At 45.0% G+C, this 23,199-nt stretch overlaps 1 protein-coding gene across 6 annotated transcripts; it reads right to left on the reverse strand.

Annotated features, from left to right (window-relative positions):
- Window positions 1-700: 700 nt before the first annotated feature.
- Window positions 701-22,935, reverse strand: LOC140410832 (4-galactosyl-N-acetylglucosaminide 3-alpha-L-fucosyltransferase 9-like). Of its 6 annotated transcripts, none has more exons than XM_072499519.1 (3): window positions 19,064-19,174; window positions 12,591-12,798; window positions 701-4,871 (listed from the first exon to the last, which is right to left on the reverse strand). In XM_072499519.1, the coding sequence occupies exon 3, from the start codon at window positions 4,861-4,863 to the stop codon at window positions 3,784-3,786; it is 1,080 nt and encodes a 359-aa protein (XP_072355620.1). In that variant the 5' UTR covers window positions 4,864-4,871; window positions 12,591-12,798; window positions 19,064-19,174; the 3' UTR covers window positions 701-3,783. The 6 variants fall into 6 exon arrangements, with proteins under 6 accessions (XP_072355620.1, XP_072355621.1, XP_072355623.1 ...); XM_072499520.1 differs by lacking the exon at window positions 19,064-19,174 and adding an exon at window positions 18,881-19,028; XM_072499522.1 differs by lacking the exons at window positions 12,591-12,798; window positions 19,064-19,174 and adding an exon at window positions 19,691-22,935.
- Between the last annotated feature and the right edge of the window lie 264 nt (window positions 22,936-23,199).

A 23,199-nucleotide genomic window follows, 5' to 3' on the forward strand; every position in this document is an offset into this window, starting at 1 on the left:
TTGCATGTGAGCAAAGATGGCTACTCACCTCCGTGGCTCCTCACAGAAGCCCTTCTGTCAGGTTCACGTTTTTAATAAGGAGTACTAATCGGCGCCAGCAGGAGCATTTGCTGGCAAGGCTGCTGAATAACGGGAGGCCGTTGGATATGGGGTGGCTCTCGTTTATTGAATTGAAATAGTGTATAAGTGGCGATAATTGTTTTCTTGACACGCTACGGCGAGATCCTGATTTCGCCTACTGGAACGGGCCGGTTGCATCGCAAACTGTTTGCCGCTGGCGCGGTTCTCAATTTCTCCCTCTCCTGATATTCACTGGCCTCGTTTTGCTCGAACGAGAGTGTAACAAGGCCAGAGAATTCCGCCCCTTGCATGACGTAGATGTAATTTATGACAATGGGGTAGATATTCCACTGTGTACAATTGAAGGAAATGCTCTTTATTTGTTAGTTAAAATTTCAGTTTAGTAAAATAAAACAAATACCTTCAACAGTACCCATGGAGAAAAACAGCAGAAATAATCAAAAAAAAGAAATACAGCCACATAGAAACAAAATAATATAAAGTCATTACCTAAATAAAATAATTACTGTAAAATCCAGTATTATTTCTTACAGCATCAAGAAAGTGTTTGAGACTTACAAAACAGTGGATGGAGTAAATACCATTCATAGATTTAATCAGTGATCTTGTCACCCAAGTGTACAATAGCTGAACCTTTATTCAGTAGCCAACATACAAATATTTATATCTCTTTTTATGTATTACAAAAAGTTAAATTGTTTGATCATATTAATCACTTTTAGGGAAAATACAGCTTTTACTCCCCCAGAACATTTAGCGAGAATAAATTCCATTGTGTTGTGATCACATTTTTTAAAAATACAGAGATTTAATTTTGAGTAGCTGATTATTTCAGTGCGATTGTTTAGAAACCCAGTGCTTAAAATGATCATAAATGTAAAAATATATATATCCAATAATAGTACAAAGGTGAGTGAAGATGACAACACGCCACTGAGGTGAAAACCTTTGCTAGTCACCAGGAGCAACAGAATTCCTGCCAAACGCGCAAGATTCATGAACATTTCCAATGTGGACAGAAACTGATTAAAATAAAATAAAATATATTTAATTTAATCCTCTTATTACATTAAGTCAATGCTTGCAGCTATCTTGCTAAATAAAGCACAGAGGACAGACTGCAAAATGCTATAGAATAAGCCCATTTTCAGTTTCAAAGGGTTCAAACTCGGTTTAGCCTGCAGTCCAGCAGTTCCAGTGCAATTTTATGTCAATGTTGTAGAAAACACATTACATTAATCCATTTCAGAACAAGCTATGGGCTTGAAGTGCAAAGGTATTTGTAATTCACAAAAATCATTTCAAGGGAGCACTTCTCATGACAACTGTAGGCCTTACCTCCAATTGCTATGCCACAGCTAGTAAACAGCAGCTGAACAGTATCTCTGGCCCAAAAAATAGGAGATATTTTTTGTTGAAGAGGAATGATAGGTCATCAGAGTCATTTGTTTGACAAGAAGAACAACAGCTTGCATTTATGTAGGGGTAAATTTCCAGTCCCGCCCAAAGTGGCAATCGTTGCAGGAGGGACGGACATGATGGTGGACCATTTAAAGGTCGGTGGGAAATAGTGTCTGAAGTGTCAAAAAAATCCCAAGGTTCTTCAAATAAACAGAAAAAAAAATTCCTGAATCAGGATGTTATACTAAGCTGAGTGACAAAACCATGGTGAAAGTGGTGATTTTAAGGATGGTCTTAAAGAAAAGAAAGATGCAGTGGCAACGTGAGAGGAGTTTATGGAAGGGATTCCAGGCAGCTGAACCTCTAAGTGGCTGGCATAAATCCAAAGTGGAACTTCCTCCCACGAATGGGTGGAGATCCCACCTTCTGCCAATTAATGCTTATTGGAGCATGATTTGCTGGAGTCGGATCTGCTGGAGTGGGTGGTAAAGCATTCCCCACCGACACTTCAAATGGCCCCCGCCAGCCAGAAAATTCGGCATTGCATATTTAATGGATTCAAACTTGGACATGTGATTTACTGTTGCTAATAATCTAAGTGCATGCTTTATCTCTATTATCCATTTTGTGTACATGTCTGTCTGCACGAGGGGGTGAGTGTATTTTGTTGCACTTACATTTTGGGGTGTTGTGTGAATAAACATTACCCTTTCATTGAATTTAAATTTTGTGTTTATTACTGAAATTCACAACCCTAAAATTGTTTAAAGTGCTCCCTCTAAACCCCAAGTTGTTGCAGCCACCTATGAGGTGAAAAAATGTGAGAAAAACTAACACATCACCTCCTTGCCCAAACTGAAGGGAATGCTTAACAGGAGAGTAGGGAGATTATCTGGAGCATTTTCTAATAATCTAATAATCTTTATTGTCACAAGTAGGCTCACATTAACACTGCATTGAAGTTACTGTGAAAAGTCCCTAGTCACCACATTCCAGCGCCTGTTTGGGTACACAGAGGGAGAATTCAGAATATCCAATTCACCTAGCAGCACGTCTTTCGGGACTAGTGGGAGGAAACTGGAGCACCCAGAGGAAACCCACTCAGACACAAGGAGAACATGCAGTTTCCACACAGACAGTGACCCAAGTTGGGAATCGAACCTGTGACCCTGGTGCTGTGAAGCAGCAGTGCTACCCACTGTGCTATTGTGATGCCCTGGGGTTTCTGTATGGGGGCCAGAAGAGCATTGCTGCTCCTCTTGACTTACGTGTAAACTAAAAAATCTTTAGAACAAATATACTTTGGTCCTCTATTGGCTCTGACAGTGGTTCATGACAGGTTTTGACAGGTATAGAGGCCACCAATGCGGCCTTGTTCGGGCCTCAGTTTAAAATGGCAGTTTGTGTGAGCCCCTGTAATGTCTTCAGAACCTGGTCTGCATTTCTAAAGATGATAGTCTGAAATTTCAAGCTTCTGTCAGCAAACTTGTGGTGGGTAAGGTATTAAAAGTCTCCATTCTAACTGCTGCTTGGACATGATGGCAGTTATTAAATTTGAGCCCATTACACCTCTGCTGGCTATTCGATAAACAGATATGAAGTCAAAGTGCCTGCAATAAATGGTAGACAATTTGTTAATTTTCAGCTGCCTGTCAATTTTCTTACTACCTGTCAAATCACAGAATAACTGTGTTGGATCCCAGGTCACCTCATCCACTTTGTATATAAAGTAATGACAATAGCCAAGGTTTGAGCTCCAGTCTCATGTAAGATTATAAATTCTGAAAAAAATCATTGGCACTTTACTCAATATGGATGGAATATACAGTGTTTATAAATTATTCAAAGTTATTTTCTTGAAACTACCATATAAGACGAACAATCTTTCTCCTGTTAAAATATACAGAATGGCTATACCATCTGTTTCAGGATATGTTCTCCATAATTCCTAGTAAAGGTGATTTCTTTTTCTCTGATATTTTTTTCTGCTCATGGCGATGATCAATGAAAGGGGGAAGGCAACTTGAAATTTCTTTCAAATAAAATAATTCACATTGGAATGCAATCACATTTTCCAGCGCAATTCAATTTAAAATGAGAATTTGATGCCCAGAATTCCACTGCTGCAGTTTCAGAGCATGACGAATTCTCACATCAGCAGGAAAGAGCTGTTGAGTTCTTTTTGGTTAAACAAAGCTTAAAAGAGGAAGTGAAAATATTTTGTTTTGGAGCAAGAAGTCAATTGAATTCAATAGATTTTGCTGATGATCCATGATATTCAACAGAGATTTGTTTTAGAGTTCAGCCCCAAAACCATTTCTCCAAATTGGAACATGATCTATATTTTTGATACCGTTTTATGTTCTCACACACGCTACATGCGTGTTCATCCCAGAAACGAACTGACCGTACTGAGTAGTGTTTCCTCCATTTGAAGTAGGTCATGTACAAATCTTCATTCCCGTCCAGTTTGTGCAGGTAACCCGCAAGTTCTTTAGCTGAGTGGAAATCATCCACATGAATGAAAGAATCGGCTGGAATGTAATTTTCATAGTTTTTTCTGGATGTCCCCAGGACCACAGGCACGGTACCAGCAAGCAAAGCATTGTAGAGCTTTTCAGTTATGTAATCTTCATGTACTGAATTCTCAAAGGAAAGGTAGAACTTACAACTAGATATGGTAGGCATCAAGTTGTTATCGCTTAGGCGTTCCCCAAAGGCTTGACCGTAAGTGCTGATATTAATATAGTTGCGGAATTCATTGTAGAACTTCACTCTGGCATGATTAGTGTTCCAATGGCTTACAACCCAACACACCAGATTGCTTTTCTTAGGCAGTTTAAAATCTAATGGAACTTTGTTTATTATCAGAGACCCATAAGGCACTACGATATCTGAACCTTGTCGATAAGTCAAGGTCAGGTTGAAGAAATGGTCGAGTCCAGTTTTTTTTGGAGAGTGGGTAGGTGACTCCAGGTTCATCCAAACCCATTTCTGAAATGTTGGCCGAGGCTGTTTGGGCAGATTGGACAAGTCTCCACTCATGTCTCGGTGATGGAAAAGGACAGCATCGGATTTGTCATAGAGGTTTCTATCCGCAGTTAAGTGGCATTTATGGATGTTAAACTCAGATGCACAAGAATTGAGTTTAAATAGCTGACCAAAAGGCCAAAACCAAATGAGCACAATAGTTTCATTCTCTTCAGCACTTGTCACAAAGGGGTTTTTCACACCTAGTTTTAATGTGGCAGATTCTAATGGAGCATAAATCCAGCTGTTAGACGGTTTGACATACAGCAACACCATGGCTAAAAAACAGCCCAAAATGATTAGGGAAATTAACAGGGTGCGGCAAATCCCTACACTGGACACAGATGTCATACTGACTCCTGTAAAGAAAAAAGATGAAGATTATTAGAATCCTGGGAGCACAGCTCCTATTCCATTTAAACTCTATCTAAATCCAAAACATTTGAACAGAACTTAACTAATGGAATGAGGAAGATTTACCTTGGAAATATAGGAGAGAGGGTAAAAGGAGCGGGTGAGGGATAACATCAAAATTAGATTTAAATTTAGCAAAAAAAGAAATGAAACAGAATTAAGAAAAGTAAGTCATAATCAAATATAGACAACAAAGAACATGGTAATATTGTTAGAATTAAAATATACTTAGTAGTTATTATTATCCCAGACCAGATCCCAACAATAGCTAGGATACTGAACAGACACCCCAATACTTATTTTAATTTTTTAAGACTGCGAGGCAAGGATACTTCATTCCAGGAGTGATTTCATGCAAAATAGGGATAAACAAACTTAATTCCTAATACACAATTGAAGTATCTTGAACATCACACAAGAAAATGCTTTACAATTACCCTTTAAGCAATGCTAAACAATGCAGCGACACAATAACCCTTAACTGCTAACTTTACTTCCACTCAAACAACAGAACAATCTCAGAACCCAATCCACTTTTAAATACAGTTAACACTCAGGAATACTTGATGGACAGAGATGTCTTTAATACTCCACTTTGAGAAAGAGAGATCTTTGAAGACTGCTTTAAATAAAGAGACCTGACCGCCCCCCCTGCCAGAATAATGCAGAATCTCTGGCTGTATTTCCTCAGAAAACCTTCTTAGCTCACCTTCCAGCCAAAAACTAAAACTGAACTGACTGCTTTAACCCCTGGCTCCTCCCACTGACTTCCTAATCTCCCTAAGCTGCACACAATGGGCGTGATTTACCAGCTGCATCCCACCAAAATCGGAAAGGGATGCGGCCGGTAGATCCCGAGAGTGGCCTCTTTTAGGATTCCGGTCAGTCGTTACGCCTCACAAGATCGAACGAGATCTCTTAAGGCGTCACCACCTGAATCACGTCCACAAGAGGTGGGACCCAGGCTCGCAGAGTTAAGTTGATTTTAAAAACTCACTTAACTCTGCTTTTGTCGACGGTTATATGTTTTGATTGTCGTTTTTCTTCTGCTTTTAAGTTTGGGTGAAGATGGGGGAAGTATAAGTTATTCGGTTCTATGGGTTTTCGGTGTGTTGGTGGGGGTGGCTGGTGGGGGCTTTTTACTTTTTATTACTTTGATTTGCACTATTGGGGGGGGTTCTTTGTGGGTTTTTCGTTTTGGGTTGTCTTCTGTAGTAATTGGGAGATTGTTTGGGGTTGGTTTGATGAGAGAAGTGGTTTCGATGGGCGGGGGGGGGAGGGGGAGGGGAGTAGGGAACAATAGGTGGGAGACTTATTGGCGCCGGAGGCGAGGGCCACCAGGCTAGCTGGGTGAACGAGTCTATGGAAGCACAGTGGGGGCTGTGTATATGTTCAATATATGGCATGGGTTAGGTTACAAAGTGGTGTTGCTGGTGGGGGGGAGTTACTCTGCTGACGAGGGAGGGACTTAGGTTTTGGGACAGAGAGGAGGTTGGGGGTGGGGGCTGCCAGGAGACAGGCCTGTGGAGGCCTGGCACATGGGCTGGAGGTGGGCCCAGGAAAGGGGATGGCTGACCGGCGGACGGGGGTGGGGGGGGTGGGGGGGGTGCAGTGCCCCCCAACTAGGCTGATCACCTGGAATGTTGGAGGGTTGAATGGGCCGGTCAAGAGGGCACATGTGTTCGCGCATCTGAGGGCTCTGAAGCCGGACGTGGTGATTTCAGGAGACACACCTGAAAGTGGCAGATCAAGTCAGGCTAAGGAAGGGTTGGGTCAGTCAGGTCTTTCATTCAGGGCTGGACACCAAGACTAGAGGGGAGGTGATTTTAATCAATAAGCGGGCGCAATTTCAGGTGGGCAGTATAGTCTCAGATGGGGGGGGCCATTATGGCATGGTGAGCGGCAAGCTGGAGGAAGGAAGGTAGCCATGGTTAACGTGTATGCGCCAAACTGGGATGACGTAGAATTCATAAAGAGGGTACTGGGGAAGATACCTGACCTGGGCTCGCACAAGCTGGTGATGGGAGGGGATTTTAATACGGTCATCGACCCTGGCCTGGACCGGTCGTGTTCAAAAACGGGGAGGGTACCAGCAATGGCGAAGAAACTGTTAGGGTTCATGGAGCAGATGGGGGGGGGGGGGTTGACCCATGGAGGTTTAGGCAGCCGACGGGGAGGGAATTTTCTTTTTATTCGCATGTGCATAAGGTTTATTCCCGGATTGATTTTTTCATTTTGAGCAGAGATTTGCTGGCGGGGGTGGTGGACATGAGGTATTCGGCGGCCATCACTATTTCGGATCATGCCCAACACTGAGTGGAACTGCAGGTTAATGAGGAGAGCTTCCAGTGTCCGCAATGGAGATTGGACGTGGGCTTATTGGTAGACGAGGCGGTGTGCGAGAGGCTGGGGAGGTGCATGCAGAACTACCTGCAGATCAATGACACAGCGGAAGTCTCAGCAGCGGTGGTCTGGGAGGCGCTGGAAGCAGTGGTGAGAGGGGAGCTGATTTTGATCCGGGCTCATAGGAACAGGATGGGTAGGGCAGAGACGGATCGACTGGTTAAGGAGATCCTACAGATAGATAGGAGGGGTGTGGCGACCCCGGGGGTGGAGCTGTTAAGGGAACGTCGGAGGCTGCAGGCTGAGTTCGGGGTGTTGTCCACAGGCAAGGCAGTGGAGCAGCTGAGAAAGGCGAGGGGTGCAGTTTACGAACATGGGGAGAAGGCCAGCAGAATGCTGGCACAGCAGCTTAGGAAGAGTGAGGCAGCCAGGGAAACAGAGAGGGTAGTTGATGGGGATGGGAATTTGGTAGGGGAGTCGGCTGGGCTAAACAGGGCAATCAGGGACTTTTACAATAGACTCTATCGCTCGGAACCCCCCATGGGGCCCGAGGGGATGAGACGCTTTTTGGATGGACTGACCTTCCCAAGGGTGGGCAGGGAGTTGGTGGATGTGCTGGGGGCCCCGATTAGGGCCGAAGAAATAGTCGAGGGCTTGAAGGCAATGCAGTCGGGTAAAGCCCTGGGGCCGGATGGGTATCCGGTGGAATTGTACAAGAAATTCTTGGGGATATTAGGGCCGTTGCTGGTCAAGGTTTTTAATGAGGCGAGGGATAGAAGGGTGCTGCCCCCGACGATGTCACAGGCCACTATTTTGTTAATATTGAAGCGGGACAAGAACCTGGAGCTATGAGGGTCATAGAGGCCGATCTCACTGCTTAATGTGGACGCCAAGCTGCTGGCCAAAGTTTTGGCCTCCAAGATTGAAGATTGTGTGCCGGATGTGATTATGGAGGATCAAACCAGGTTTGTCAAGGGCAGGTAGTTGGTGGCCAATATAAGAAGGCTGCTCAACGTGATTATGATGCCCCTGGAGAGTAGGGAGGTTGAAGTAGTTGTGGCCATGGATGTGGAGAAGACGTTCGACCGGGTGGAGTGGGACTATCTATGGGAGGTGTTGGGACGATTTGGGTTCGGCAGGGGCTTTATCGACTGGGTTATGCTGTTGTACCAGGCCCCGGAGGCTACTGTAAGGACGAATAGGGCGACCTCGGACTATTTTAGACTGCACCAGGGAACAAGGCAGGGATGCCCCCTCTCCCCACTGCTGTTTGCGTTAGCTATAGAGCCGCTGGCAATTGCTCTGAGAGCTTCAAGGGGCTGGTTCGGGGGGTGGTGGAACATAGGGTCTCGCTGTACGTGGATGACCTGCTCTTATATGTAACGGATCCAGGGGCAGGGATGGTTGAAATCATGGCGACTTTGGGGGAATTTGGTTGGTTTTCAGGATATAAACTGAATATGACAAAGAGCGAGATGTTTGTAGTCCAGGCAAGGAAACAGGAGGGTCGGCGGGGGGGGGGGGGGGAGTTACCGTTTAGGTTAGTGGCGGACAGTTTTAGGTAGTGGGGGACAGTTTTAGGTACCTAGGGATACGAGTGGCACGCGAGTGGGGCCGGTTACACAAGTTGAACTTGCCCCGGTTGGTTGAGCAGATGAGGGGCGAGTTTCGGAGATGGGATGCGCTACCGCTGTCGCTGGCTGGGAGGGTGCAGACGGTTAAGATGACGGTCCTACCGAGACGGTCCTGCCCTGTACAATAGTGGAGTGTGCTTTGGTTTGGTCTACCCGGCTCGTCTCAGAGTAACATTTGAAGAAAAAGACAATTTCTTCGATGTGCTGGGAGAGGTGGACTCTTTTGTTAAAAAAACACAAATTGGGCACGTTGTAATTTGTTTTTTTGGCTCTGTCGATGAGCCACGTTGTTGGGGTTTCATGTTTATTCTTGTTTTCTCTGTTCTTGTTGGGGTTGAGTTCTTGTACTTTTTGATTAGGAGTTTTATACTATGTGGGGTTCCGTTCTCTGTATAAAACTCCTAATCCAGAACTATAAGAACTCCAACCCCAACAAGAACAGAGAAAACAAGAATAAACATGAACCCCCAACAACATGGCTCATTGCCAGGGCCAAATCAACAAATTACAACGCGCCCAACTTGTGTTTTATTAACAACAATGTGGCAATACATTGTTTTGCTTCCTTTAAATGGGGTTTTGGTATTTTGTTATTTAGATCTATTTTTGTCTTTCTCCAGTTGGAAGTCTCCCTCCAGAGAGTTAGTTAGAGGGTGCTGTTATGGGCCAGATTTTAGAGAACCCCAAAGTGTATCATGGAGTTCACCTGACCCACAACTTTTAATACATTGTGGTATGGGGAGCACACGGCCCACTCTACAGGTGTGGTAGAGCAGAAATGGAAAAGTATTTTTTAAAGCAAAACAATGTTTATTCTATGAACTCAAGTTAACCTTTTTGAAAAAATCAAAGAATATCTTAGCAACCATCAATTCAAATACAACCCCCAAAGAATACAACACTAAGTAATTCTTTAAGCTTTCCTTTTAACATCCATAAGGCTTAAAACACCTTTTACCAGAAACACATCAGGTTAAAGTCACGACTGTTAATAGTTTTAAATCACCAGGATCGATTTACAGTCTTTAGATTACAGAGAGAGACTCTAATACACCTTCTGGCTGTGACTGCAGCTATCCAGCTCTGAAAACAAAACTAAAACACACCCTGCAGCAAGCAGCCTAAAATGAAAGTAAAACGCTGGCAGACAGCCCAGCTCCACCCACTCCTTGATATCACTGCAGTAGTAAACACCCATTTCTTAAAGGTACTCTTACTACAGACATTTATATACACACCCATTTATAAACACCCATTCCTTAAAGCTACTCTCACATGACAGTGCGGCTTAGCGCCAGAATGTGGCGACTAGGGGCTTTTCACAGTAACTTCATTGAAGCCTATTTGTGACAATAAGTGATTATTATTATTATTATTGTTATATTATTACTTAGTGAAGTGTGCAAACCATTGGGAGCAGTGTAAAATAAACTAGCTTTGTTTCAAATACATAGCTTGATGTTCTTTGTCAACACTACGACTTTTAACCATCTTGGAGAACTATACAAGGAACATCACACTCAGCTCAAGAGTTTAAACTCCGATGTAATGTTTTTGCAAGAGACTCATTTGTGGGTCCGAGATCAAACTAGGCTGTGCAAGGCGTGGGTAAGGCAGTTTTTTCATTCTGGTTTTGAAGGTAGGGCCAGGGGTATGGTGACTCTAATTAATAAAAGAGTTCAGCATTCCACTTTTAAGATTATAGCTGATCCCAACGGTCGATATGTTGGCTGTGCTCCCTAGTGAGCACCCCAGTTTTCATGATTGACATTTACGCCCTCCAACTGAGTATGAAAAGAATTTTATTAATACCCTGCAGATCTCCCTTCCCAATCTAGACTCATGTCAGCTTATTTTAGGAGGGAACCAGAATTGTGTCTTGGACAGCCTGATAGCACAGTGGTTAGCACTGTTGCTTCACAGCTCCAGGGTCCCAGGTTCAATTCCTGGCTTGGGTCACAGTCTGTGTGGAGTCTGCAGGTTCTCCACGTGTCTGCATGGCTTTCCTCTGGGTCCTCCTGTTTCCTCCCACAGTCCAAAGATGTGCAGGTTAGGTAGATTGGTATGATCAATTGCCCTTAGTGTCCACAAAAACGGTTAGGTGGGGATACTGGGATAGGGTGGAGGTGTGGGCTTGAGTGGGGTGCTCTTTCCAAGGACCAATGCAGACTCGATGGGCCAAATGGCCTCCTTCTGCACTGTAAATTCTATGATTGTATGACCCTGGATTGGATTGTTTCAAGCCTAAATCTCTTGCTCCATCGGATATGGTCAGGGCTTTGTCCTCTTTCCTGATGCAGATGGGGAGGGGGGAGAGGGGGGAAGGTAGATCCTTGGCATTTCTTGAAATAAAGCAAGCAATAAAGATTTTGTTTCTCGTGTCCACCAAGCATATTCACGAATTGATTTTTTGGATAGGGTTCTCCACCCTTTGGTGGTGGCATTTGAGTACTCAGCAATTGTTACTTTTGATCATGTCCCGCACTTCATTGATTTGTCGCTCGAGTCTGGCCGCACCCTGGAGATTAGATCCAGCATTGTTAGTGAATAAAGAATTTTGTGAGTGTATGTCCTCTGCCATTGAGGACTATATAAAATCTAACAAATCTGATTCAATCTCACCCTCCACATTGTGGGGGACCTCTTAAGGCAGCCCTCAGGGGGGAAATTATCTCCTACATTTGTTGAGGTTGGAGCAGCAAAGACTGGTGGATTCCATTCTAGAGGTGGATCACCAGTACTCCTTGATCCTACTTCGGAACTACTGGCAAATAGGGAAAAAAAGCTACAGACCCAGTTCGAACTATTGTCGACTGGCATGGTGGTACGTCATTTACAATGCTCCTGGGGCACTTTTTATGAGTACGGAGAAGGCCTGTCACCTTTTAGCTCATCAGCCCAAATGGCAAGGGACCTCCCAGGAGATCACACAGATATTCAATACGGGTGGCAACCTCCTCCTCAGGTTGATGCAGTTTTATTTTATTCGTTCATGGTGTGTGGGCACTGGCAGCTGACCCAGATCGAAATTGCCCATCCCTAATTGCCCTTGAAGGGGCAGTTAAGAGTCAACCACATTGCTGTGGGTCTGGAGTCACGTGTGGACCAGACTAAATGTGGACCTTAAAGGACATTAGTGAACCAGGTGGGTTTTTAAAACGATCAACAATGGTTTCATGGTCATTGTCAGACATTTAATTCCAGATTTTTATTGAATTCAAATTTCATCATCTGCTGTGACGCGATTTGAACCCGCGTCCCCAGAACTTTGTCTTCTGTCACTGGATTGCTCGTCCAGTAACAATATCACTCGACCCCGTAATCTTTTATATCTTCTTACCGCAATGTTTATAAATCGGAGTCTCCTGTGGTTGGGTCAGTCATGTTTGGCTTTCTGGATGGGCTACTTATCCCAACTATGGAGGTGGATAGGAGCAGTGAATTGAAATTCCCTTTACACCCTGACAAAATTTTAAAATGCATTGGGTTGATGCAATCTGGCAAACCCCTGGACTGGATAGCTTTCTGACTGAAAACTACAAAACTTTCTCGGAGAAGCTGGTGCCTTTAATTTTGGACATGTTCAATGATTCCTGATGTCGGGGGACGTTGTCCCTGACCCTCACTCACGCCTCTATTTCCCTACTTCTTAAGCAGGATAAAGTCCCGACAGAGTGCAGTTCCTACCGTTCTATTTTGCTTCTGAATGTGGACGTCAAGCTACTCGCTCAGGTGCAGGCAACCCGGCTGGAGCCTTGCCTTCAAAATATAATCTTGGAGAATCAAACAGGCTTTATGAAGGGCCAACAATTGTTGACCAATATATATTGTCTGTTAAATGTTGTCGTTTCCCCCTCCTCAGTACCTGAACCTGAGGTGATGGTATCTCTTGATGCTGAAAAGTTATTTGAAAAAATGGAATGAGAATATTTATTTGAGATTCTTGGGGGGGGGTTTGGATTTTACCATAAATGTATTTCTTGATTTTATCTGTTGTATAATGCCTCTACTGCCAATGTTTATATGGGAGCTTTGAACTCTGATTATTTTCCTTTGAATAGGGGCACTAGGCAGGGTTGCTCACTTTCCCCACTCCTGTTTGTTTTGGCAATAGCGATGCTTTCTAGCATTGAGGTCCTCTAGTAAGTGGAGGGGGATTGGTCGGGGAGGGGTGGAACATCCGATACAATTCCAGAGACATTGGCACCACTCCCTTTACTCTGGAAGCATAAACAGCAAGGTCAATGACCGATTAGGACACGCCCAGCCATCAAGGCACCCGCCCCTTTATTGGCTCAGATCGAAGGCAGTGATCAAAGTCTGCTGAATTATTGGGTCCAATCCTAAGGACCACCCAAAAGAGCGTGAAACCCCCCCCCCCCCCAGGATAAAGAGAGACACTGCCATGTGTTCGATCTCTTTTGGACCTGGCGCTCCAGCAACGTCCATCTCCAACTGCAGCACCACGACCACAAGCAAGTCCAAGTTCAACGCTCGCTGCCAGACGGATGAGCCCAGCTGAACCGCAGTTACTTCGCCAGACCCAGCAGAGCCAGATTCGAACAAAGGCCACTGTTCCTCTGACCTAAGCCGGGTGCCTGAAGTTAAGTACAGGTTGTCATAGTGTTAGGTGTAATTTAGCTCATAGTGTTTATGTTGCATGTATAAGTTAATCTTGTGTGTAAATAAAGTATTATTGAACTTGAACTAACTAACTGGTTGTTGAGTCTTTGATTGATATCCGGTTGAACCTTGTGGTGGTATCATTTGATACCTGGCGACTTTGAAAGCAATATAATATCAATATCTAGACAAAAGAAGGGCAACCTCATTGAATGCCATATTTATAGCGAGTAAATATAGCAACAGGGGTAGATTTTTGTTGGAGGGAAGTTTGCAGATTTGGAGGGGTTGGAGCAGACACATCAGTTGCCAAAAGGGATTGGGTCCAGGTATCTGCAAGTTGGGACTTTATGAGGAAGAAGGTGGCCTCGTTTCCAGCACTACCACCCCTGGCGCTGGAGGACAAACCCCTGTCCAAGGAGGAAATAGGAGAGGTCAAGGTCTTGGATATATATGGGAAGCTGTTGAAGAGAGAGAGTGCCCCGGTGGAGGAGGCTAGGTGTAAGTGGGAGGAAGAGCTGAGTGGCGCTTTGGGGGCTGGAGTATGGAGTAATGGTTTGTGGAGCGTTAATGCATCCTCATTGTGCGCAAGACTAAGTCTCGCCCAGTTCAAAGTGGCAAAGAGGGCGCACATGACTGTGTCCAGGATGAGTCGGTTCTTTCCAGGGGTAAAGGGTAGGTGTGGGCGGTGTGCAGGGAGGCCGGTGAACCATGTTCACATGTTTTGGACACATTTTAGGTTGGGGGGGGGGGGGGGAGAGGAGGGCTGGGTTTGGAAAGGATTCGCAGATGTCGAAGATATTGAGGGTAACAGTAGCTCTGAGTTCAGAGGTGGCAATATTTGGAGTGTCAGAGGATCCAGAAGTGCAGGTGGGGAGAGGGGTCAATGTGTTGGCCTTTGCCTCCCTGATAGCCCGGAGACGGATTTTGTTGAGCTGGTGGGACCTGGAGCTGCCGAGTGCAGGGGTGTGGGTTAGCAATTTGGCAAAGTTCTTAGACTTAGAGAAAATCAAGTTCGCCATCAGAGGTGCAGAGGAGGGATTCACCTCGAGGTAGAAGCTATTCATCGACTTCTTTTTTAAAAAAATTTAGAGACCCCAATTTGTTTTTCCAATTAAGGGGAAATTTAGCATGGTCAATCCACCTAACCTGCACATCTTTGGGTTGTTGGGGTGAAACCCACGCAGACATGGGGAGAAGGTGCAAACTCCACACGGACAGTGACCCAGGGCTGGGATTCGAACCCGAGTCCTCAGCGCCGCAATCCCAGTGCTAACCATCGTGCCACATGCCGCCCGTTCATCGACTCCTTTAAAGAGTATTGAGTCGTCAGTGGGGATGGTGGTTTCAGTTTGTTGGGGCCAGGGGCCTGGGTTCATAGAATCATAGAATTTTACAGCATGTAAACAGGCCCTTCGCTAGTCCCAGTTGCCCGCACTTGGCCCATAACCCTCTATACCCATCTTACCCATGTAACTATTTAAATGCTTTTTAAAAGACACAATTGTACCCGCCTCTACTACTACCACTGGCAGCCCATTCCAGACACTCACTACCCTCTGAGTGAAGAAATTGCCCCTCTGGGCCCTTCTGAATCTCTCCCCTCTCACCTTAAACCTATGCCCCCTAGTTTTAGGCTCCCCTACCTTTGGGAAAAGATGTTGACTATCTACCTTATCTATGCCCCTCATTATTTTATAGACCTCTATAAGATCACCCCTAAGCCTCCTACACTCCAGGGAAAAAAGTCCCAGTCTATCCAGCCTCTCCTTATAACTCGAACCATCAAGTCCCGGTAACATCCTAGTAAATCTTTTCTGCACTCTTTCTAGTTTAATAATATCCTTTCTATAATAGGGTGACCAGAACTGCACACAGTATTCCAAGTGTGGCCGTACCAATGTCTTGTACAACTTCAACAAGACGTACCAACTCCTGTATTCAATGTTCTGACCAATGAAACCAAGCATGCCGAATGCCTTCTTCACCACCCTGTCCACCTGTGACTCCACCTTCAAGGAGCTATGAACCTGTACTCCTAGATCTCTTTGTTCTATAACTCTCCCCAACGCCATACCATTAACTGAGTAGGTCCTGGCCTGATTCGATCTGCCAAAATGCATCACCTCACATTTATCTAAATTAAACTCCATCTGCCATTCGTCGGCCCACTGGCCTAATTGATCAAGATCCCGTTGCAATCCTAGATAACCTTCTTCACTATCCACTGTGCCACCAATCTTGGTGTCATCTGCAAACTTACTAACCATGCCGCCTAAATTCTCATCCAAATCATTAATATAAATCACAAATAACAGAGAACCCAGCACCGATCCCTGAGGCACACCACTGGTCACAGGCCTCCAGTTTGAAACACAACCCTCTACAACCACCCTCTGTCTTCTGTCGTCCAGCCAATTTTCACCCTGGATCCCGTGAGCTTTAACCTTCTGCAACAACCTACCATGCGGTACCTTGTCAAAGGCTTTGCTAAAGTCCATGTAGACAACGTCTACTGCACTGCCCTCATCTACCTTCTTGGTCACCCCCTCAAAAAACTCAATCAAATTTGTGAGACATGATTTTCCACGCACAAAGCCATGCTGACTGCCCCGAATCAGTCCTTGCCTCTCTAAATGCTTGTAGATCCTGTCTCTCAGAATACCTTCTAGCAACTTACCTACTACAGACGTTAGGCTCACCGGTTTGTAGTTCCCAGGCTTTTCCCTGTTGCCCTTCTTAAACAAGGGCACAACATTCGCCTCTCTCCAATCTTCAGGCACCTCACCTGTGGCTGCCGATGATTCAAATATCTCTGTTAGGGGACCCGCAATTTCCTCCCTAGCCTCCCACAACATCCTGGGATACATTTCATCAGGTCCCGGGGATTTATCTACCTTGATGCGCTTTAAGACTTCCAGCACCTCCTCCTCTGTAATATGCACACTTCTCAAGACATCACTATTTATTTCCCTTAGTTTCCTAACATCCATGCCTTTCTCCACTGTGAATACCGATGAGAAATATTCATTCAGGATCTCACCCAACTCTTGTGGCTCTGCACATAGATGTCCTTGTTGATCCTTAAGAGGCCCTACTCTGTCCCTAGTTACTCTTTTTCCCTTTATGTATCTGTAGAAGCTCCTTTGCATTATTTGCCAAAGCAATTTCATGTCGCCTTTTTGCCCTCCTGATTTCCCTCTTAACTCTATTTCGACAATCTCTATACTCTTCAAGGGATCCACTTGATCCCAGTTCTTTATGTACGTCATATGCCTCCTTCTTCTTTTTGACCAGAATCTCAATATCTCGAGTCATCCAGAGTTCCCTACTTCTACCAGCCTTGCCCTTCACTCTAAAGGGAATGTGCTTACCCTGAACCCTGGTTAACACATTTTTAAAAGCCTCCCATTTACCAGCCATCCCTTTGCCTGCCAACAGTCTCCCCCAATCTACCTCTGAAAGTTCCTGTCGGATACCATCAAAATTGGCCTTGCCCCAATTAAGAATTTTAACTCTTGGGCAAGACCTATCATTCTCCATAGCTATCTTAAAACTAATAGAGTTATGGTCACTTGTCCCAAAGTGATCCCTCACTAACACTTCTGTCACTTGCCCTTCCTTATTTCCCAAGACGAGGTCAAGTTTTGCCACCTCTCTGGTCGGTCCATCCACAGACTGAATGAGAAATTTCTCCTGAATACACTCAACAAATTTCCCTCCATCCAAGCCCCTAATGCTATGGCTGTCCCAGTCAATGTTGGGAAAGTTAAAGTCCCCTACTATTACCACCCTATTTTTCTTGCAGCTATCTGTAATCTCCTTACATATTTGCTCCTCAATTTCCCGCTGACTATTTGGGGGCCTGTAGTACAGTCCTATCAAGGTGATCTCTCCCTTCTTATTTTTCAGTTCCACCCATATAGACTCAGTGGGCGAACCCTCGGATATATCCCCTCTAAGTACTGCCGTGATGTTCTCCCGAATCAAAAACGCCACTCCCCGTCCTCTCTTACCTCCTGTTCTATCCTTTCTATAGCATCTGTACCCCGGAACATTGAGCTGCCAGTCCTGCCCCTCCCTTAGCCATGTTTCAGTCATAGCTATAATATCCCAGTCCCATGTGCCCATCCATGCCCTGAGTTCATCCGCTTTGCCCGTCAGCCCCTTGCATTGAAATAAATGCAGTTTAATGTAGACTTTCCTTGCTCTCTGCCCTGCTTTCTCTGGTCATGCTTTACACACTCTCCCTTCCTGCCTTTTGTTTCCGTCCCCACTGACTTCCTACATCGGTTCCCATCCCCCTGCCACATTAGTTTAAACCCTCCCCAACTGCACTAGCAAATACACCCCCGAGAACATTGGTTCCGGTCCCACCCAGATGCAGACCGTCCGATTTGTACAGGTCCCACCTCCCCAGAACTGGTCCCAATGTCCCAGGAATTTGAAACCCTCCCTCTTGCACCATCTCTCAAGCCACGTATTCATCCTAGCTATCCTGTCATTCCTACTCTGACTATCACGTGGCACTGGTAGCAGTCCTGAGATTACTACCTTTGAGGTCCTACTTTTTAGTTTAACTCCTAACTCCCTAAATTCAGCTTGTAGGACCTCATCCCGTTTTCTACCTATATCGTTGCTGCCTATATGCACCACGACAGCTGGCTGTTCACCCTCCCCCTCCAGAATGCCCTGCAGCCGCTCCGAGACATCCTTGACCCTTGCACCAGGGAGGCAACATACCAACCTGGATTCTCGTTTGCGTCCGCAGAAATGCCTGTCTATTCCCCTTACAATTGAATCCCCTATCACTATAGCTCTGCCACTCTTTTTCCCGCCCTTCTGTGCAGCAGAGCCAGCCACGTTGCCATGAACCTGGCTGCTGCCACCTTCCCCTGGTGAGCCATCTCCCCCAACAGTTTCCAAAACGGTAAATCTGCTTTGGAGGGAGATGACCGCAGGGGATCCCAGCACTGCCTTCCTACTCTTCCTCTGTCTGTTGGTCACCCATTGCCTATCTGCCTCAGTAATTTTAATCTGCGGTGTGACCAACTCACTGAATGTGCTATCCACAACTTCCTCAGCATCGCGGATGCTCCAAAGTGAATCCATCCGCAGCTCCAGAGCCGTCAAGCGGTCTAACAGGAGCTGCAGTTGGACACACTTCTTGCAGATGAAGGAGTCAGGGACACCAGAAGGTTCCCTGACTTGCCACATCTCACAAGAGGAGCATGACACGGGTCTGAGCTCTCCTGCCATGACTTAAACCTGAAGTTAAATTTGAACTACACTACACAGCTAAGAGAAAGTCAAAGAGAGAAAAATCACTTACTAGTCACAAGCCAATCGCTTACCTGCTGGCTGTGATGTAATTGCTCCCGAGACTCCCTCACAGGTCTGCTTCTCTGCACCTCCTTAAGATGAGCACCAAATTCCCTTCACTAGTTAATTAATTTACTTAATTAATTGGATTTTTTTTTTTTTTTTGGAAACTCAACTCCAAACACCAAACTCCAAAAAACACAGCCCTCACTCACCTCTTACCCGAACTCAGCCTTACCCAAACTCAGATACACTCTGTTTGCTTCCAGCACTCCGTTTCTAAAGGCTCGTCAGCCACACCTTTTGTATCCTTCCTGATTTACACTCAGCCAATAGGCCTGCTCCCGGAACTGAACTCCCGAAACTAACAGCTGACCTGCAAGGTAAGGAAGCTGTTAAACAGTTAAAAAATGGGGGGGAGGCACCGGAGTGGCAGCCGGGAGGGTAGGGGAGATTTTTGAGAGGGGTGTAAGGATGTTGTGGCTGTTTGCTGTTGCCGCGGTTGGTTTTGGTTTTTCTTCTTTCTTATGTATATATTTGAAAATGCTTCCAATAAAATATTTAAAGAAAAAAGACTGTGAAAAGATCGATTCACTCCAGGCATGATTCCATGAAGAAATCAGGTTAGTCATCTTTCAAAAAAAAATTATTGTGAATAACAATATTAAACCTGTTTAACTTCAAACCCGAAAAGAACAGCCACACCCGTACACCTTAAAATTACGATTCAATTTCCCATCAAAAAACAAGATCATACACATGCAGCTCTAAATATAGCTTAAACATGCAGGCCTTAAAGTGATACATGTCTCACTGTGCACATTCTGAGAATCTCTTCTTACTCTATCTGAAGGTCTTCAAATGGCTGCTTCACTTGATTTGTTTCAGTCTTTCCCTTGTCTCCGGAGAAGGCTGCTCTGTTTTTAAAGTAGTATCTTACTTGGAAAAGGAGTATGGACTCGGAGTCAAGCATATGGGAACTCAATTTCTCTTTTCTCAAACTCATTGCGTTTCTGCCTCAACCTGTGGTCCCAAAAAAAGCAAGAGTTGCCAGATCAGAGATCAGGGACGATCGGCTGGAGAATCAATGTTACCGATGAAATCGGGAGTGGCGCCGCTAAGCGGCATACTCTAGGAGTACGCCGCTGTCATAATATCCACGCATGTATATAATGAAGTGCGGACAGGCAGTGATTGACACACAGGATGACCAGTAAGCACACAGCACAGTGCAGCCAATCACCAGACAGGACACCACCACTATAAAGCCAGAGGGCACTAGGTTTCCCGCTCTCTCTGGACCCAGCCACTGAGACAGTCCGAGTCCACGAGCTAGCACAGTGCAAACACCATGTGGTAGCTAGTGAGTCTGGTCAGGCTAGTACAAGGTCTCCAGTCAGTTCAGTATAGTGTTGACCCACAGTTAAATATGTATGTTAGTTCTATCGGTCAATAAAACCGTGTTGGATCTTCTACAGTGTAGAGGTCTGTTACTTGCATCGCTGCATCAACTGTAGTCCACACCGAACTGACCTGCCTAACACATCAGCCGCGTGCCGTATCGACAGTTTCAGGATGTTGCCTGAGGCCCTCCCCATAAAGCTCCGCCCCCCCCAACCGGCCGAGTTCCCGATGGCGTCGGTCACGTGTGCTATCATTTGTCGGGAACTCGGCCTGGCGGCTGTGGACTCAGTCCAGCCCGTCACAGTCGGGGAAGGGCCAATCCGCGGGCAGGGAGGACTTTGGCAGGGGCTGGGGGCACTGTTGGGGGGTGGTCCGGGGCTCGCGAGCCGGCCAAATGGGAAGGCACTATTTTACAGGCCGGGACCACGCGCGGCCGGCGCTATGTTTCTCGGCGCGGCCACTGTAGACCGCCACCGTGCGCATGCGTGGCCATGGATCCGGCAATTATCCGTGCCGTATCGGCAGTTAGGTCCGGGTGGTCTGCGCTGCCTTCCTGCTAGCCCCCAGCCAGATGGAGAATCGGTGGCTGTTTACGTCAAATTTTTGGTCGTAAAACGCCACCGTTCTCACGCCAGCATCAAGACATAGCTTGAAAATCAGAGAATCCAGCCCCAGACCTCACTTCCAAAAGCCTTTCTCCAGCCACTGTCTCTCTTCACAGCTTCTCACAATATCGCTCAGTGCCTCTCCCCCCACAGCTGTTAAAAAATGTCCCTGAGCTCTCTTAGCTCCTCCCATCACTGACCTCCTCTGCCAGTGTTTAACCCTTAAATTGTCCACTATATTCATAACCCAATTTCTTACAATCGTCCAGTCATCACACCGACGAAGGAAAGAGAGAGGGAGAGTGCGCCTCCATTTTGAGGCTCCCTCGCAGCAACTTTACAAAATCTGAAATAAACAGTCACAGCTGTTGGAATGTCATTGTGGAGGGGAGACCCTGAAATTGGGCATGATGTCCACAAACCAGGGCACTGGCTGGTGGCACAAAATTATGCAAATGCCTACCAGCATTTCTGCTCACATATCAGGGAGGAAATTCAGCTGCATCTCCATTCATATTCCAAAAGGAGAAGATGTAGTTGAGGAGAAGGAGGGGGTCTAAGGTAAACCCTTTGGGGTTTCTTGAGGTGATATTGCATGGGTTCATAGAGACGCCACACAGAATGGCAATATGTGTTTCAGACCACCTTCATAGATAATTCCAAGTGAAAGATTGTCTCGAATAGGGCACTATAACTTTAATATATCTGATCAGCTATAAAATCTGTTTCAGGACACTTTCTCGATAATTTCTAATACAGTTTATCTTTTTCTAAAATGTTTTTAAAAGTGGCAATAGCAGGGGAAAGACAGTGTGATTTTTTTCCTAAATAAAATCATTCACCTTGGAAAGCCATTATTTTCCAGCACAGGTCAATTTAAGACGAGAAATTGATGCTCGGAATCCAACTACTGCAGTTTCAGAAGCATCATGAATTCTCACATCACCAGGGAAGATGTAAGGTTGTCGAGTTACTATTGCTTAAACAAATGAATTAATCAAAAATATTTTCTTTTGGAGAAAGAAGTCAATTGAATTTGATAGAAATTGCTCATGATCCGTGATATTTACCAGTGATGTGAGTCATCCGAGAGTGCCTTTAAGAACTGGATGTTTAAGCAATGTACCTTTAAGAAAACAGTGATGTCATAGAGTGGGTAGAGCTCAGGTCAGCCATTTTGCAGTTTGATTTTGCAGTTTGGTTTCAGTTTTGAAAAGTGCCTGGCTGGTTTTGCTGTGAGCTGATTAAAAGGAGAAAGCCAGTTTGAGACAGCAGCTTGAGAAGTTCTGGTTTGGAAAAGAGCTGGGTGTGTGTCTGTGTTTTGCAGTGAGCTGGATTTCTGCCATGAAAGACTATGCCTGGATCATTTGGGTGATTTAAAGTAAAGCCTTTAACCTGATGTGATTTTGTTTAAAGGTGTTAAGTCTCTTGGAAGTTTGAAGGAACATTTTAAGGAATTATTTACTGTTGCAATATTTTCTGAGTTATCTTTGAAGTAAGGGGAGTTAAGAGATCCAATGTTTATTTAAGATATTAAGTTGAGTTCATGGAATAAACAGTGTTTTGTGTTTGAAAACCCACCTGTCCATAATTGTAATACCACACCTAGGGAACAAGCCGTGTGCTAGGAAAAGCAACAAATCCATTAAAGGGAGAGGTTGGTTGAACTCCATGATACATTTGTGGTTCTGAAAAAGCCTCGCCCATAACAATTGGGGGCTCGAGGGGAATAAAAGTCTATCTATTGGATTGGCTTTTGTGAACTTAAAGACAGTGAAGGATTGTTGCTTTTCCGGTGTGGTATTTTAGTTTAAATGGGGAGAGTGTTGTGAACAATGGCTCTTTCAGAGGCTCAGACATTTTTGGGGGTGGTGAATGTTACACGTTACCTTACGGACAGAAATGAAAAACAGACTGTTAGATTTGGCAAGAATATTCGCATTTTGTCAGGTAATGTTAACTGCAAAAGATAAGGTAATTATGGCGGTGGTTAAGCATTTAAAGTTGCCTGAGATAGAGTTTGACTAATTGAAAATGGCAAAAATTCAGTTGCAAATTAATCAAATGGAACATGAGAAAGAATTAAAGTGGCTGGCATACGAGATTGAGAGAGAGGAAAAAGAAAGAGAAGAGAGGACAAAGCAAAGGAGAGAGAAGAAAGGATAAAAGAAAGAATAGCCCTAGCAAAACTAAAAGAAAAAGAAAGGGAGATACAGATCAGGGAAAAAGATAAAGAGAGGGAGTTTGAACTTCAGAAAATGGCCATGAAACATAACAATCAGTTAAAATTGGCAGACGTAAAGGGAAACGTACAGTTGGATGATAGTGATGAGGATAGTGAA

This window comes from Scyliorhinus torazame, chromosome 4 (assembly GCF_047496885.1).
Source record: "Scyliorhinus torazame isolate Kashiwa2021f chromosome 4, sScyTor2.1, whole genome shotgun sequence".
Taxonomy (NCBI): domain Eukaryota; kingdom Metazoa; phylum Chordata; class Chondrichthyes; order Carcharhiniformes; family Scyliorhinidae; genus Scyliorhinus; species Scyliorhinus torazame.

Coding starts and splice junctions, on each gene's coding strand:
- LOC140410832 (XM_072499522.1), bottom strand. CDS start 4,863: ATGACATCTGTGTCCAGTGTAGGGATTTGCCGCACCCTGTTAATTTCC.